General features: G+C 42.1%; 1 protein-coding gene across 1 annotated transcript; it reads left to right on the top strand.

Annotated features, from left to right (window-relative positions):
* The first annotated feature begins 4,626 nt into the window (after positions 1-4,626).
* LOC127040002 (uncharacterized protein KIAA1958 homolog) lies at positions 4,627-13,200 on the top strand. Its single transcript, XM_050933690.1, has 3 exons — positions 4,627-4,698; positions 5,362-6,580; positions 11,603-13,200. The coding sequence occupies exons 1-3, from the start codon at positions 4,696-4,698 to the stop codon at positions 12,448-12,450; spliced, it is 2,070 nt and encodes a 689-aa protein (XP_050789647.1). The 5' UTR covers positions 4,627-4,695; the 3' UTR covers positions 12,451-13,200.
* Positions 13,201-18,954: the final 5,754 nt, after the last annotated feature.

Raw genomic sequence — 18,954 nt, 5'->3', positions numbered from 1 at the left:
ACTGTGAAATAGACAATAAAAGACCAAAGAGAAATAGAACCAAGACTATTAGGAAAGGAGGGGGAAAAGGAACTAAAACCAAAGCAAATGTCACTTAAGGAGATTTCTAAGATCTGTACAAATGCAAGAAGCATAACCAAATAAAGAAACTATAAGCCTGTTATAGGAGATTTCAAGGAACCTTTGATGTATTATGAACCATAATGACTTTGTCATCTAATTACGAAAGTGGAATAAATCACAGTTTCACATTTTCAAAAGTGATTGGTGATTTTGGGTGCCTCAGTTTTTGTAGTACCTTGCAGTAGACAGATTTTCAGAAAGCACTGAGCACCTACCCTATGAAATTCAGGCCCCTTTGAAATGTGTTGAATTGGGCATGATCGCGCACACAAAATCACTAGCCATTTTTGAAAATTTAGGCCAAAAAATCTTTAAGGATGAGATTTTCAAAACTGGTATTGAAACTCAACAGAGGCTGGGTGCCTAACTCATTTAGGGCCCTTTGAAAATGCCAAGCCTAAATTATCTTACATAAGAACAGTCATACTGGGTCAGATCAATGCCAGGTGCTTCAGTGATCCATGCCATGTCATCCACTCCCAGCTGCTGGCAAACAGAGGCTAGGGACACTCAGCCATCTTTAATACTGAGTGGAAAAAGTTACCGAATAAGAAACTGACATCTTGACTGTTCAATTATTCAGAGTAGGACTGTAAGAATCTTAAGAAGGTTCATTCTTTTTATTTATGTAAATTCATTTCTTGGTGAGGGTGGGGTTTATTTAATACTAGTTTTAACCCCTGCTCATTTCATCTGAAAAGAGCATTTGCCTTACAACTTTGGAATATCGTTTTCACACTCTGAAGCCCATTATCAAATGGAAGTGCTTGCTGGAATATCATTAAAATGCCCCAGTATTCACAGTTACAGAGATACTGAAGCAGCAACTGCTATTTATAAAGATTTTTTTTTTTTTTAAATTATAGGCATCGGGCCAGATCTGTATCTGAGGTACATTGGTGTGCTCTAGTGGCTTTGCTGATTTATACCAGGTGCAGATCTGACTCATTTTTATTTAGTAAATATTTAACTGTAAAGGCAAAGTTCTCCTCTCAGTTACACTGGTGTAAATCCAGAGTAACCCCATTGACTTCTATGGAGTTACTCCAGATTGACACCAACATCAGAGCAGATCTGGACTCTGAAGGTACTATAGCTGATCACTGGAGTTTTATTAGGAGCGAAGTATCAAAAGAAAAGGCTTTTCAGGAGAGATCAGGAAAGGGAAGACATGCTTATAGATAGAGGGAGATCAAAAGGTCCAATTTCGAGAAGGACATGATAGCAATCAAGAAGTTCAGCTGCCAAGTTAATAACTCCATGCTTTACGACCAGGCAGAGCTTCTGTTTTTATTACGCTTGTTCCACAGTAACTGTAAATGCCAAAGTATTGACGTGGAAGTTCCTTTTGCTCTGTCCAGGTAGTGCAGCCCTTTAGGGGGAAACTGTTCACTAATGTCAGTGTCATAACTCCCACCGACATCAATGGGAATAGGAGCAGACCCATAGGCAAGAATGGGACAAGGATCATGGTGGGCTCAATGTAATGCCTCCCCTAAATTAAGACAGGCCCGGGGTTCAAAGTGTATTGGCTGAAGTGGTATAAGACTCAGTTTAAACATGGTTTCAGCTAAAATGTTTTAGGCAGCACTTTTCAAAGAAGCCAATGAATTTTAGTGGGAATGGGCACCTAACTCCCTCAAGCACCTTTGAAAATCTTAGCCTTACCGTGGTTCAAATGCCCAGCACAGGCAAAAACCCTGTTAGAAACAGCATTGCAGGCTAAAGCTATCCCTATCATCATTGGAAAGCCATAAATAGGAAAAGTTGGGGAGACACACTAGTGAGATACATTTGTGTAAAAGAGCTTTACAAGGGGCCCCAGTGCAGCAATGTTACAGCATTGCTAACATACAGGACTTTTCACACCTAAGCAGGAAGAGTTCTCCTGGCTATTACCCATTCCCTGTTAGGCGGTAAAATACACTTGGGAAGAGAGAATTTGACCCAGCACTGTCAGTGGCACTTTTGTTTCCCTCCTTGTTAGAACTGTAGTTACCTTGCTGAGCTGCTGCTAATTCATTCAATGTTCCTCTCAGGTATTTGTCATTGGGTTATTAACCCTAGTCCCCATCATCTGGAACAAGATCACTCATTATTTTTGATTAATTGTTTTAGGCCATTTTTAAAGCCTTCTTCCCCCTTGTGACAAAGGGCTTTTAACACTTCTCAGTGTTTTTGATCTTGCCCTCTTTTAGCCCTGAGCCTGAATTCAGCAAAGCACATGCTTAATTTTTGAATCACAGGGACTTAAGCACATGCTTAACTTTAAATGAGCGCTTCATTGCCTTGCCAGTTCAGAGCCTTACACTGCGAGAGCATCAAAACCAAGTTATTTGGAAGTTATAGATTGGTAAAATGTGTATCTATTACTCACTCTTCTGAGGGGCTTGGCCCATTGGATTTGGGCAGCGATTAAAAAAAAAAAAAAAGAAAAGAAAAAGTGTTAGGAGTCTGGTAGATCTCAGTCCAGTTCCCAGTGGACAGGTGCCCATATATCACAGAACGCTCATCCTCGCCAGCACGAACAAGCCCCTTGCTGGGCAGTCCCAAGGGAGAGGCCAACCACTGAATAAGATGGAGCTACTCTCTCACCCTCCATGGGCTCCCTTCAGGTCATGCTTGAGGCACATTTGCAGGGTATTGTGGGGAAGCCTGCACTGCTATCATTCATCTGTTCCCAGTCTGTGCCAAATCTCAGGCCAGGAGCATGACATCCATCCCATGGGGCAGCTCCAGTGGCGCCGCCCCAGAGCCCTGCTGGAATGGCTTGCAGCCGGGCTCAGAGATCTCCCCGTCAGTTCCTCCTCCTGGCCGCCAGGGGCTGCTGCGGCGGGGGAATTGCAAGCCTCTGAGCTGGCCTCCTCTCCCACCACTTCCCTGGGCTGGAGCCAGCCACCAGTGTGGAGGTGCAGGCGGGGGGCAGGGCAGCCCCTGCCCCTGCCAGGGAGGGGAGGAGGCCGGGGCCAGGCAGCGAGTGGGGGAGGGAGCAGGGGCAGGATCTCCCCCCACATCCAGTCACTCTCCTGGTAACCCTCTCGCCTCCCCTGGATGCCCCAGGCTCCCTCCAGTCCCCCCGTCCCCAGCTCCTCTGTCTCTGCCAGCCCCCGCCCCACAAAGGCCCTGGCTCCCCCAACCCCCTCCCACTACCTGCTTTTTATGGGTACAGGGCTAGCTGCACCTCTGAACCCTCTCTGAGGGCACACCCACAGCTGTCAGGCCTCACGCCTTGCGCGTGCGTGCCGTGGAATCCTGCAATTCTGCCGCGCTCAGACCAGGCCGTGGGCTACGGTACTATGCACGTGCTTACCCAGCAAGTCCGACTGGGTTCGGTACCCCTTCAGGAGTCTGCTCACTGGGGAAGGCAGTGACCACGCCGCGTTCTGATCCCAAAGTATTGTTTAATCTTTGCAGGAGGAACCAGCATTAGAGGAAGAGGTTTTGTAAAATAGTCTATACACACGCCTGACTTACCTAGAGGCTTACCATCCCCACCCTCTATGGTGAACCTAGGACAGCTTACCATCTTCAGCCCTACAGCGGTTTGTGTCTGTGCGGGTTTGTTCCCCTGAACAGCCCCCAAACACCCTAGAGCGGGTGTTACCTTTATCCAGCAAATACTCCTTGATGTCAGTTTTCCAGCTCCGTTTGCCCTGCTGCCCAAAACCAGGCCAGTGAGCTCAGCAAGGAGCCAGAGGTAGAACATCAAAGCAAACGGCTTTGGCTTCAGCTCCAGGCAAGTCTAACACCAGACCTGGTGACTCCTTTAAAACAGGATTGTGACCCACTTTGGGGTCCTGACCCAGATTTTGAGAACCGCTGCTCTTGACTCTACCACCTTGTACATACTAACAGTAACTTTAACTGATGCTCTTCTCCATCCCACCACACAAGTGTTAATGAATTAAGGCTAGGATTTTCAAAAGAGCCTATGTATAGACGAAGTGAGTATTCACCCACAAAAGCTTATGCTCCAATACATCTGTTGGTCTGTAAGATGCCACGGGACTCCTTGTTGCTACAGGTGCAACTTTTAAGAGATTCTTCTAAGTCTATTGGAATAAATAGGAATTACACAGAAAATTCCTCACTTGTGTAGCTAGCAACTTTATTAAAAGTTAAATTATTAAAATTTAATATGCTTTTCACTGTTTATATTTCTTTTTCTGCTTTTTCCTCAGCTTGAAGAATTAAACAAGACCTATCACAGTGCTATTGTGGTCAGGTTTCCAGTAGTCCGGAGGGACGTTTAAATTTTAAAAATTCTGTTTTCATAATTAATATTTTGTTTCCCTTTAAATTGGCCTGAGTGACCCCTCCTGTGTGTAGTCCCATTAAGCTTAATGGTACTGCTCACATAAGTGAAGTATTTGCAGGACTGGGACCATTTAGTTTGTGCTCAGTGAATATTGAAAAGTTTAGTGGAATGGAGCTTGCCTCCAAAATAAAAAAGTAAAAATATATATGATACTTATTTTAGGTTCTGTGAAAGAAAGGACTGCTTAAAGATATGGAGACATTTATCCCTTGAATCCCCATTGAAAGCATATTCCATCAAATAAAAACAGCAGCATGGTGAGTACACTTTAAATGACCTCATAGATAATTGCACATTCAACTGTGTTTGCTTAAATATATATTTATGTGAACTCAAAAAAAAATCCTTTGCCTTTTTTCTTATGTAAAAATTCCCTGCTGTTTATCCTTGTGAGTAGTTTTGAGTTTTTTTTATTAAATACATATTATATAAAAATTATGAAGTTATTGTACAGGGCCACTGAACACCTTGGTGCATGGGGGATGATTTATAAATTAAAATATTTTTTAGTTTTGAATGAGTATAATTATTTTCAGGATGGTAAACTGGCTGAATGCTAACCTGAATGGTTTCATCCAATACATGCATCTTCCATTCAGAATTCCCATTTAATTGAATAAGAACCCCTCAGCCGTGAGTTTGCTCAGATCATTGGATACACGTGCAAGTTGTATGTTGTGTCTGTTGTGAAATTCATCAAATAAGTTAATAAATACATCCACAAATTCCCTTCTATCTCTTATAGCTGAGCAAAGAAACTGTTCAAACAAATCATTTGAAAAATTTCACAAGTTTTGTCAAGCTAATTATTCTAATATTTAACATTTAAATAGATGGGATTGAGAACAGCTCCCACTAACTGTTGCTAAAATCATCCTGTTTTTCTTACGTAGCTTAAGATAATTCTAACCCTTTTTCAGAACGAGAACGTTTGTGATGACATGTACAACAATGTGAGCTCAGCTGCCATGGATCTATCTAATTTAGTGACTTGGGCACATACTCATGGAACTATATGCAGTCAAATCCCAAGCTTGGAAATTATACAGAATATGGGAAATCCCACCAGGGACAATTCTGTTTTGTGGATATGTGAATCTGGACATGCATATCATTGGCCCTGTGGGGCATTATACTTCAGAAGCCAGGAGGAAAGGGAGGAAGCTGCAGAACGGAAAAAGAGGTCCAGAAGCTATGACTCCTGGTCAATGGAACATAATTTAAGTGAAAAGAAGTATAGAGTAGCCTCACCTTTTGAAAAAAAGAAAGCTGATTCAGTTAACATGGGCTCATGCAGCAGATCCCCTGAAATAATGCCGAAGAAAGAGGACACGTTCTGTGTAATCTCTGATACAATGACAAAAGAAAAGCAGAGTGGAGTAGTTCCTCAGAAAGACAGCTACTCCATGAGGTCATGCTTTGCTGGAGAACTGAGTCTTCCATCAACTGACTATCATGCCAAAACTGACCACGGTAATGAAGAGCCAGAAAGCAGGGAGGACCTGCAAGACATCTCTGATGAAGAAGAATTTGAAACAGATACAGGAGACCAACTACGCAGAAGTAATTGTGATTCTGAAAGAGTATTCCAGAATAAAGCAGCATCTACTGAGGAGGAACTGCAAATGCATGGAGATAGTAAGGTCATTAGCAAACGAGCAGCCACCCAGAGATCAGTTTCTGTCTTTAAAGAAAAGGCTGCAGTAATTCCCTGTTTACAGGAGAGTTCAGAACACAGCCATCATCGGAGCCTGGAAAGCAACTGCTTGAAGTTAACAGCTTTTCATCCTACAAAGTCCAAAAGCAAAACCTCTAAAGCAGGGAATTCCGGTGAATCAACAGCATCCAAAGAACAGTTACAGCTATTCCCTGTCTCCAGCATGGAAACAAAGGCCCAGTTTGAGCCCACCCCAATCCTGGCTCTCTATGACACTGCACTCACTGGAGCTGTCCATCAGCAGCTCCAGCTGTGCCCGTCTGTGTGCACCTCATCAGGAATGGGACTAGCTGGGAACTGTGCTGAAATACCTACCGAGGAGAACAAACAGCCAGGACCACCGAATTCTGCAAATTCTTTAGGCCTGCCTACTCTGGAGAATGAAAACTCTGAGGACAATCTGCCTGTGGCTTCAAACAAAAGTAAGAATTTCTGGAGTTTTATTCCTGGGTGGGTTTTTTTAGTATATGTCTCTTTTAGCCAGAGTATTACAATTTGGGCAGCTCCATTTAGCCACCTAAATCCATATCTGAGCACCTAAATAAAAGCACCTGATTGCCAAAGATCCTGAACACCCTAATCTCCCACGGACATAATAGGAGCCTTAAGCAATCAGCACTTCTGAAGCTCAAGCCACTTATTTAGATGCCCTATAATATACATTTGGGTTGCTAAAGCTAGCCACCTAAGCTGGAACATTTTAGATGTTGATTTTACCACAATAGCACCACACACTGTACCTCTTAAAATGTGATCCCTGCAATAAACTGTAACAAGGAGTATGAACTCAGGTTTCCCCAGGAAAGAGAAAGAGGAACTGATCTCTAAAATAATTTAGTGCAGTAACTGCAGGGGAATTCTGGCTCCATTGAAATAAATAGCAAAATTCCCATTGACTTCAATGAGCGCAGAATTTCACCCCTTTTCTTAAAAGCGCTAAATTCATAGATTCATAGACTCTAGGACTGGAAGGGACCTCGAGAGGTCATCGAGTCCAGTCCCCTGCCCTCATGGCAGGACCAAATACTGTCTAGACCATCCCTGATAGACATTTATCTAACCTACTCTTAAATATCTCCAGAGATGGAGATTCCACAACCTCCCTAGGCAATTTATTCCAGTGTTTAACCACCCTGACAGTTAGGAACTTTTTCCTAATGTCCAACCTAGATCTCCCTTGCTGCAGTTTAAGCCCATTGCTTCTTGTTCTATCATTAGAGGCTAAGGTGAACAAGTTTTCTCCCTCCTCCTGATGACACCCTTTTAGATACCTGAAAACTGCTATCATGTCCCCTCTCAGTCTTCTCTTTTCCAAACTAAACAAACCCAATTCCTTCTGCCTTCCTTCATAGGTCATGTTCTCAAGACCTTTAATCATTCTTGTTGCTCTTCGCTGGACCCTCTCCAATTTCTCCACATCTTTCTTGAAATGCAGTGTCCAGAACTGGACACAATACTCCAGTTGAGGCCTAACCAGCGCAGAGTAGAGCGGAAGAATGACTTCTCGTGTCTTGTTTACAACACACCTGTTAAAGCATCCCAGAATCACATTTGTTTTTTTTGCAACAGTATCACACTGTTGACTCATATTTAGCTTGTAGTCCACTATGACCCCTAGATCTCTTTCTGCCATACTCCTTCCTAGACAGTCTCTTCCCATTCTGTATGTGTGAAACTGATTGTTCCTTCCTAAGTGGAGCAAAGATATTAAAGCAATTTATTTAAAAGTTTTATGTCTTGTGTATCCCGTTATAATTTGGGATCTTAAAATTTTTTGGTAACTAAAAACGGACAGACTTTTTTACTTGTAAAATAAAATTCACTTCTTGTCATTCATGCCATGTGTCAGCATAGAGCACATTTTTATATGAGACAATGTCATAAGATTCCTCATAAGAATATGCTCTTTGATGAATAACTAAAATGTGGCATGTGATTATAGTACCTTTAAAGACAGTTACTGCCTTGTGCAAGAAAAAAAAATGGATGACGTACAGGGTATGTATAAACTGTTAAACAAACTGTCCTTGCCAAATATCGGAAACTATTAATAAATGGATCTGCTTCATTTTGGATGTGAACCAGAACACAACTGTGATTTTAGCATTGGTGTGGCTAATGGATTTTTAGTGCCAGTTACACACATGCTGATTTAATTTAGTGATTAAAAACATCAAAGCAGCAGCAAAGGGCCAAGTTTTTAAAGAAGATTCAGTAGAGCAAATAAATTTGCATCTGATTTTTTTGTTGCTTGCAAACGGTGCTTCACATAAAATATCAGGCAGCTGGATGTCTACCTGATCTGTATGCAAATAATTTTTATGCATTCAAAAATGCAGGTGCAAATATAGAGCCATCTTTTGAATGTTCAGGCAAACAGTCCAAAAAGTCGGGATTGTAGGTTTAATTTTCCACCATTGTTTGGTGTGAAGACTCTTTCTATCTGACTGATGGTCATCGAGAGCAATATGAAAATTTAGGGTGGTACTTAATAAATGTATATCTAGATTTTGTGGCAGATCCAGAGCCCCTTAGGAGTTCATGGTTGCCAGTAAACTGCACATTGTGACTCGTGAGATGTCTCAGTGACAGCAAGGCATGATAGAACATGGATAGCTCTTGAGTTACGGATCCCCAGCCACTTGAGCTAAGAGAAATATAGTCATTAGCTCTACCATTATTAGAGCTTATGACATGCCTGAATGAGTCTCAGTTCATCCGGTTGGGGGTAGATGTCCATATTGCTAAATTAGCTAGTACAGTAAAGACAGAAAAAAGCTGCTGTAAGATTCTATGATGCAGAACATTGGATATAATTCTCCCTTGACTGAACAGAGTACTGGAACAGTGTTTTAAGGCTTGTCTACTCTTGGAAGTGAATTTGGAGGAAGGCAGGGTGTTTGTTTAGACAAGCCCTTACAAAACTAAAACTCTGCAGCATGACTACACTTGGTGAATATATTGTTAGAGTATTTTTGAAATTGACTTGATAGTGTATCTCATCAACAGCCACTGTAAACGCACCTGGGGACATTTATGCAAGAATTCTGTTTGCTGAACAATGAGTCATAAGCCATTTTATCTTAATCTCAGCCTTAGCTTGCAGTCTCAATGTTTATTGATTTACAGCCCATTTATTTCTTCAAGTAGACCATGCAATAGTTTTCGTAAAAAAGCAGCAGCAATATTTAAGTTTGTAGGTCGATATTCTCTGTGCAGAAACAATAGTAATGAAACCAAAAATCATGTACCAAATGACTCACTGCCAACAAGAGACATTCACAGCCATCAGCTCTAGAACCCCACTCACCATCCACCTCTTCACACCTGGAAAAAAACCACAGGAGAGCACATGGACCTTTGCAGCATACCCTGAAGGCAATCAAACCTGGGCTATGGGAAGTGAAGTCATAGGAGGAGAGAGAAAGGTAGGGGGGAGCACAAACTATTTAAGGCTGCTCAGGTTTGAAAACCCACCTGAAACTTCATCTGAAAACCACTGTGTAATCAATGGGACTGAGCGGTGTAGCGTGCTACATATGAGAAATGCCACTCAGGCCTGGTCCACACTACAGCGTTAAATCGATTTAAACAGCGTTAAATCGATTTAACGCTGTACCCGTCCACACTACAAGGCACTTTAAATCAATTTTAAGAGCTCTTAAAATCGATTTCTGTACTCCTCCCCAACGAGAGGAGTAACCTTAAAATCAATATTACTATATCGATTTAGGGTTAGTGTGGACAGAAATCGAAGTTATTGGTCTCATTCTTTTACTGAGCTACCCAGAGTGCACCACTCCGGAAATCGATGGTAGCCTAGGACCATGGATTCACACCACCGAATTAATGTGCCCTAGTGTGGACGCGTAAAATCGATTTTATAAAACCAGTTTTATAAAACTGGTTTTAATAATTTCAATTTTATGCTGTAGTGTAGACGTGGCCTCAGTAGGTTGGCAGCTACATTCTGCACTAGCTGCTGTTCCCAAATGGTCTTAAGCAAGGTGTCCTCCTCAGAGCACATTACCAGTAATCCAGCTTGAAGGTTAGGTAGGAAACGTGAGGGTGACTGTGGTGAGGTCTGCATCTGAAAGAAAAGGCCTCCTTGCCAAGTGCTACCTAAAGATCCAGCAGCAGCAGCAGGGTTCCAATAAGCCCGCTAGGATGTATGCCTGTGTAGCTGATGGCAGGGATACTCACTCACAGGAGTGCCGATAAAATCTCCACTATTTTTTGAGATTGCTTTCCCTCTCCCTACTCTTCAAGCCATTTACATACCACCTTGAGGAGTTAGGCAATGCATAGACCTTGGGATGGCCCTCTGCCTAGGGGATGAATTTCACCCTGAGTGATTCTCTTCCTAGGCTACATGGAACTATATAGATGTGACAACCACATAATATGAGAAATAACCCTGCTGGAATCCTGGCAATCCTTTTTAAGAGATATTTTTACTTGTTCCGTTTTAAACAGGTGGGCTTTTCCTGAGTCTCAGGCCTTGGGGCTAACGTTCAGCTGACATTTATGTTTCATGTCTAGAGCTCCTTTTTAATAAAGAAGCTTCTGTGCTGGAGGCCATTTTGAAGTGTATTCTGCTTAATGGCTTGTGCAGCACATTGAACATGTAAAATAAGTGCAGCTTAATGTTGGGCCAAATCCTGAGATCTGCACACAGGCCAGCTCCCATTGATTTCCCGGGGACTGCCTGAGCATAACAGAACAAAATTTGATTATGTACTGTGCCTTATTTAACTATAAAAATATACACATGACAATAGTTGCAAATTAAGATATTTTTATACAGGCTATCCCTTTTGGGATTGCTCCAGTTTCAGAGTCCACATTTCAGGTCCAATCATGCAGTCCTTAGTGATGTGACTAGTTCCATAAGGAAGAGCTGTAGATTGTGGCCTTAGGCCTCAATTTTTAGATCATACAGGGTGAAATTCACCCCCTTCCCAACCCATAAATTAAAGTTCCACCTTAAGCCCTATTTTGAGGTTGTAAGTGTGGCATATGTCTCTCTCTATAGGGATGAATTTCATAGTTTCAGTGAGCGGTGTAAAATTTCATTAAGGCCTAAGCCTGCTGCCCTTGAATTATGAGTTTGTTAATATTTGATATGTCAGCACCTAGGAATGCCAGTCAAGGATCAGGACCCTACAGTGCTAGGCACTGCACAAAAAAATAACAAAGACGACAGTTCCCTGCACCAGAGAACTTACAATTGAGGTGTCAGACAGGATGTAACAGGTGGACAAAACAGTGGGATGGGTGGGAGGATGCTATCACAAAAAACTTAAAAGGGAGCAGGATCATAATAGTCTCAGAATGTTTGAATGCTTTAAAAAGGAAGGTGAACATGGCTCTGCATTGCCTATACATGCCTTTGATAGCCTCTGTAGTGCTTTCTATCCACGGAGTTGTCTCTTATCTTTTAGAGGCATTGAAGAAGTCGGAGAGTAAGAGAATTCGTAATATTGGTGATATAAAAATGTTCAGAGACTGGTTGGCTTCGCATTATCCTTCTGAAATGCGGGAGATCTTCACACTGCCACCTGCAGACCTTGATAATTACCTAGCCTCCTTCTATACTAGAGTCAGGAAGCAGAATGGCACAGAGTTTTCCGCCAATTCTTTATTCTTCTTCCAGAGCAGTATAGACAGATACCTCAAGGAACACAAATATGAGTATAATGTGATTAAAGGGCCTGAGTTCACCGCATCTCAGGAAGCTTTAAAAGTAAAATGCCAGTATCTAGCACAGAAGGAGAGGGAGAGAGATTGGAATATTTTGGAAAACCTGACAGATAAAGATGTAGAGGATCTTCGTAAAAAGGGCATACTGAGTCGAATGCATCCGGAAGGATTTCTGCACCTAATGCTTGTAAACATCATCCGAGGCTTTGGGACAAACACACACAGTCAGTCTCCAAATCTGTGGTGGGGGCAGATTGTGTTAAAAAAGAACGAGGAGGGATTAGAGTACTTGGAGTGGAAAGATGATCTGAACACACAGGCAAGCACAGAAGAGTCAGTTCTATGTATTTATGCCAAACCTGATAATCCAGGCAACTGTCCAGTCAGGGACTATAAAGAGTATGCTAAGAGAAGGCCACTGGATATGCATCATGACCGCGATCCATTTTACTTATCTCCTAAACCTTTGTGCTGCATATGGGACCAAATATGGTACTGTAGAAAATCACTGACAAAAACCAAAATGGAGAAAATGATGAAAGTCATCGTCCAGCAAGTTAAAGGATCTGAAAAAAAGTCCATGAAATAAGTTACCAGTTTGATTTCTGCTGTGCCTATTTTCGTATAAGTATGTTTTAAATCAGTTTTGGAGTTGTTTAAAATGACAGCAGTTAGTATAGGTAGCGAGGGAACCTCTCTTCTCAGCAGATTGCCCAAAGTACTTACAAAGTTTTGTTGTTAAATTGACCACTGCCTTCATTTCAACATGAAGGACTTCCATCAATAAAAAGACCAAGCATAGAATTCACTCTTACATTCTATTTACTGAATTATATCTGAATCCTGGATTTAAAACACTGTTAACGTTCTACTGAATTAGCTCAGTAATGTTAATGTTGAAAGAACCTGTGTTTGAATACCCTGCTTGAGAATTATAGGTATGTTCAGTGGGGGTGAGGCAGGGAGAAATTGATCCTGTTGTAAACCAAGCTTGTGGTCTAATGTGTAATTTATCTGTCTCTCTTTACAATAAAAAGATAAACAGGTGGAGTTGGCTTTGTGAATGAAGAATGATGAAAGATCACACTAGTTGCCAGCTACTAATCTATAGCTAATCAGAATGTTTTATACATACGTGTTCTGATCAATTCTTATTTTTCTAAATGAGGAAGAAATTTTTACATCTAAGAAGTTCTGAATGTGTTTTAGTAAGTTACCAACCCCCCAAATGCAGTTAATAGCACTGAAAAGTTTTGTAGCAGCTATTTTCCTCTGTGCGATAACCATAGTCTGTAGAGGATTAGAGTCAGTAGTCAAATTCTGTAATTCAGTTCAAAAGTTGTTTAACAGATGTATTTTCTTATGTCCAGTCATAATTGTTGGCATTTCATAATAAACAAAATTTTAGTTCATTACTGTCAATCTGTTCCAAGAAGGTGAAACCAGTAACCAGGAACTGGCATCGCTTCATTTCTGTCATTCAAATCACTATAATCAGTCACTTGAAGAAAAGTCAATATCTAACAATTATTTGTACTCTGGAGCCGATCCTGCTAAGGAATCTAGCCATATGAAGTCCATCTGACTGCAGTGGGATTCTACATAGACATGAGGATCTGCGTGGGTGGATCCCATTGTAGGATCCAGTCTTCTACATAGCAGCTTTTAATCCATAGATCCCAAAGTAGTTTACAAAGCTGAGTAAGAATTTTTCTTCCCTTTCTGCAGGGGTTGAAAGAGAGAACTGAACTAACTTACCCAAAGGTACATAACGAATCAGTGACAGAGCTTGGGGTATATCTCATATTTCCTAACTCTCCTATGCTATAGAGCGTAGCCTGCAGTATTGATGGGAGAGTCATTATGGCAGAATCTCGACCCCTTTAGTTTTGAAAAAAAAGAGCGTGGAGCATTTTTAGTATCTCATCAACATAAGTTAATATATATAGATTCTATATATGTGGCAGCGTAACCAGGGACCTTTGCCAAATTGCTCTGCAATCACAGTGTGAAATCCAAACTCCCCCCTTTTTCAGGGGGATTTGGCTTTATTAATGAGGTTAAGCCAACAACAAGATAAAGAGCAGCTCAAAACTTTTCCCCAGGCTCCATAGCCGCTCCCTAAAGACTAGAGCCACTCCTACCTCCATTACATCCAGGTGGGGCAATGAGTCATCAGAGCCCACTTAACAATGGAGGCTGTTACAAGTCACTGCCAGCCTGTACAGGTAACTTAGAGAAAGGCTCTAGAAAGCAAAGATCATTCCTTTTTCTGGAGGATCATCACAAACTTCTGCTCCAAGACCAAGATGCACTTTGACCTTAACTTCTCCGGTATAAACACAGAGCAGCATGTTCATCTAAAAACCCTCCAACATTGCATACACAAACCTCCCCTGAGGGATGGGATGAAAGAAAGAACAAACCATATGTGGCAGATGTCAGTCATGTCACTTAATGCATGGCTGGATGGCACTCAGATACAGCAGTGATGGGGGCAATATAGTAACCTCTATGGGAATTTCATAATTTATACTTCTATCGGTAGGAAACATAGCATAAAGAGAGCCCTAGAAGTAGCAAAAAGGAGCTACGGTTGTGAAAGAAGCACTAGTTCATTTAACAAACCTTATTTCTTCTGATTCCATATGCTGGCAGTTGTATATAGATTGTCACAGATCACATCTCTTCAACCCTCATGATGCTCTTAAACGAAACATCTAGTTGAGTGCACTTCACATGCCTTGGTCACCTTCTGTTTAGATTTGCTGAAGTAGATAGCATGAGTTTAATTGCTACTTGTTGTGGAAGAGAAAATAAGCATATTCACACATCCAGTTAAGCCACTTAGCACCTGTGCAGTCTCAGTGCTGTCAGTAAATTTACTGATTGGTACTGAGGCCTTGGCTACACTGGTGCTTTACAGCGCTGCAACTTTCTCACTCAGGGGTGTGAAAAAACACCCCCCTGAGCGCAGCAAGTTACAGCGCTGCACAGCGCCAGTGTAAACAGTGCCCCAGCGCTGGGAGCGCGGCTCCCAGCGCTGCAAGCTAATCCCACGGGGAGGTGGAGTACCTGCAGCGCTGGGAGCGCTCCCGCGGCAGCGCTTTGGAGTTTCGAGTGTAGCCAAGCACTGAGTAAGCAAGGAGCAGGGGACTGGACTTTCCAGCCCTACAATCTATGAATGGATTAAAAAAACAAAGAGGAGCCTGGTAGCACCTGAAAGACTACCAATTTATTTGGGCATAAGCTTTTGTGGGTAAAAAAAATCCACTTCTTCAGATGCATGGAGTCATCTGAAGTGGGGTTTTTACCCACGAAAGCTTATACCCAAATAAATTGGTAGTCTTTGAGGTGCTACCAGGCTCCTCTTTGTTTTTGTGGATACAGACTGACACGGCTACCCCCCGATAATGAATTCCAAGTCACTCTTCTATCTGTTTTGGCTCTGTAGGCTAAAGCGAGTAAGAAGTTAAGCAAAAGGAATGCATTTGTCTATGTCAATACATCCAATTCTGAATACACAGGGGGACCAAAATAACATAATTCCCTTAGATTGTTGCACAGATGTTCTCTGTTACTCTATCCAGAGTAAATCAAGTCAGATACTGTATCTCATACCTAAGAAACCATTATGCTGTTCAAACCGTCTCTTACCTCCAGACTTTCCTCCACATTACTCTTTAGGGCATGACATTCTATCCTTAGTCCATTGACGTCAATGGGATTTCTGTGCACGCAAGATAGAATGTTTACAAATGGTTACCTGCATTGGAAGGTGATGTCAGTTGTCCCCCTGTTGGTTTCCTAAAGCTTTTGAGGGGATGGGGGAACTATCAGACACCACGCAGTCAGGAGAGGTAGCCTCTGAGCTACATACAATATGTAGAGAATCAGAGTACTTGGATAACAGGTGATTTGGGTATCCTTGTGATCCACTAATAGGATTGCTAGAGGAATTCCAGGAGGAAATTTAATTTATTACAGGGGATTTTTTTTTCTATTTCCTTGGCTGATGAAAGATCATCTTTTCAAGGGGAACAATGAGGATGCAGGTTTAAAGGGACTCAGACTGGGTTATGAGGCCCAGAATTAAATTTACCTTCCTTATTTTCTTTTGAAAAGTCTATTTAATTCCCTCTAGTTTGTGTATATCTAAAAAAACAAAACACAAATCACTGAAATGCTCTCATCTAAATTAAAAAAGGCAATACCTGCTTGCATGCCAAGTTGTACACAGTTGCAAATTAAAGTGGTTGAAGTACAAATGTCTCAAAAAATTATTTTTAGGGCACTGACTCCCAAATATAAATAGTGGTCCATCCTACTAATAGTTCCAAAGAAAAACTTTGCGGTATTGCAGCTTTCTCATATTTCCACCTCTGATCTGCTAATGAGCCAGTCATCCACATACTGCAAGGCTGTGATGCAGTCGTTTCTCTCTCAGGATACCCTGTGATCCCAAATGAACTGATAGGCTTACAGACAGACAAGCTGCACCTGTTAGCTGCCCACCTCCTAAACAGAGAAGATTAGGGATTTGTAGTGATACACTGTTCTGACTAATTGTCAGTACTTCCGGTCTGTATAATTCACATATCCAAAAAGGAAACAAATGCTATAATATTGGACTGTAAAGGAAATGGGGAATGTTTACAGTAAATTAGCTTTTATATGGCTGCTTTGTCATACAGAGATCTCAAAGCACAGGCAGTGTCATTCTCCCCATTTTACAAATGTGGAAACAGGCACAGAGGGGAACTGGCTTGCCCAAGTCAGTAGTAGACTTGGTACAAGAACCTAAGTCTTGTGATTCCCCATCTAGTTCCCTGGCCACTGGATTGGGCTCCCTGCCAATCACAGGGCTCAAGAATTTGATGGAGAAAAGATCTGTCACATAGCCTCCTGCACACAATGCGGAACAGGACTCACGCAGTGCTTTCCTAGCTGCTGTGTGGGGAAGAACAGGTGGTGGAGCAAGATATAAATAGGGCTTGACACCCCCTACTGGTCACACATATTCCTGGCTCAGAGGAGAGGCAAGCATGCATCTGATGAAGTGGGTTCTAGCCCACAAAAGCTTATGCCCAAATAAATGTTGTTAGTCTCTAAGGTGCCACAAGGACTCCTCGTTGTTTTTGCTGGTACAGCCTAACACGGCTACCACTCTGAGCCCTGCTGAGTTTAATATGGGCAGAATGGAGACAACAATTTCATTCTTTGCAGCAGAACACCCGAAAGTTCAGGCAACACTCAGCTTCCCTTCCTCTTTTTGTGTGTGGGGCATTTAATAAAACAAGGCCTCCCGAGTGCGGCTTTTAGGACTTGAGAAGCAGAAGGGGCAGTGAAAGAAGGGAATGTTCGCCCTCAGTGGTTACACAAAGTAACAGAACCACATGAGTCTGTCCTTCCCTGTCAAGTTCTGCCTGACTTTAGAGCGGAGATTGACAGCGCTGGCTTAGACAAAGGCTCATCCAAGCAGATGGTGTATTGGCTTCCCCCATTCATTTCTACCGTTGACCTCCAAGCAGTTCCATCCAGAGCCTCGGAAATAGAGCCAGTGTCGTGCTGCATGGTGGGCTTGAGAGAGTGAAGCAGCGTTGATTTGAATGAGAATGTCATGCTCATTTCACTTGTGATGTCCGTTAACTTGAGCCTGAGTCCCACGTTCACAAGCTGCATAGGCTCTTGGAGGGTATTAGTCAGCGACGTCCCATTGACTTCATAGGGAGTTGGCCCACAAATACCTTTGAGGATCTGGGCCCTAGGAGCCTAAATCTCATTGAAAACCAATGGGATTTAGGCTCCTAAATCACATGGGTGCTTTTGAAAATGTTACCCCTAGTCAGAATTTGGATGCAAATCTCTAGTGGTGACAAGCCAGTGCTTCAGTAGGAGTTCTCTTGAATTATTCTGCCTGTTCCACAATCTCCCTTCCCTGGTGAGACAATTTGGTGGATGGGCCACAGGCCCCATTCTCCATTACTCTGGGCTGTGTGTAGTTATTTACACCAGTGCCAAGTGAGAGATTGACTCTGTCACCGGGCCGTCTCCACAGAGGTGAATTTCACCCTAAGTAAGGATACTTTTTACTATTGCCCTTGAATTCCCTACTATGGCTGCTTCAAGAAATGTATCCACCCTTTTGAAAATCCTGCTTTTGCTTCTGCTCTGGAGCCCCCTAGTGAGATGTACATAACACAGTCAGGCCACCACACTGGGATCCTTATTCTGGAAGATGGACATGCCAGTGGTTATGCTAGGCTACGTTTAGACTACCCGCTGTATCGGCGTGTTAAAATCGATTGCTCGGGGATTGATATATTGTGTCTCATCTAGACGTGATATATCGATCCCCAAGCGCACTTATATCGATTCCGGAACTCCACCAACCCCAACGGAGCTGCGGAATCGACAGGGGGAGCCGCGGACATCGATCCCGCGCGGTGAGGACGGGTGAGTAATCTGATCTTAGATATTCGACTTCAGCTACGTTATTCACATAGCTGAAGTTGCATATCTAAGATCGATTTCCCCCCGTAGTGTAGACCAGCCCTTAGTATTAGGGTTGTCAGTTAATCGCAGGTAACTCACGCGATTAATGCAAAAAAATTAATCACAATTGAAAAGATTAATCATGATTAATCGTACTGTTAAACAATAGAATACCAACTGAAATGTATTAAATATTTTTGGACTTTTTTCTGCATTTTCAAATATATTTATTCTATTACTACACAGAAGACAAAATGTACAATATTAATTTTGAGTACAAATATTTGCACTGTAAATATGATATACAAAAGAAACTGTATTTTTCAGTTCACCTCATACAAGTAGTGTAGTGCAGTGCAATCTCTTTATCCTGAAAGTGTAACTTACAAATGTAATTTTTTGTTACATAATTGCACTCAAACAAAACAGTGTAAAACTTGAGAGCCTACAGGTCCACTCAGTCTCACTTTTTCTTCAGTCAGTCGCTAAGACAAACAAGTTTGTTTTTACATTTACAGGAGATACTGCTGTCTGTTTCTTATTTACAATGTCACCTGAAAGTGAGAACAGGCATTCGCATGGCACTTTTGTAGCTCGC

Source organism: Gopherus flavomarginatus, chromosome 24 (genome assembly GCF_025201925.1).
Source record: "Gopherus flavomarginatus isolate rGopFla2 chromosome 24, rGopFla2.mat.asm, whole genome shotgun sequence".
Classification (NCBI taxonomy): Eukaryota; Metazoa; Chordata; order Testudines; family Testudinidae; genus Gopherus; species Gopherus flavomarginatus.
The sequence above is the reverse complement of the archived record's forward strand: the minus strand, read 5'-3'. Positions and strand labels throughout refer to the sequence as shown.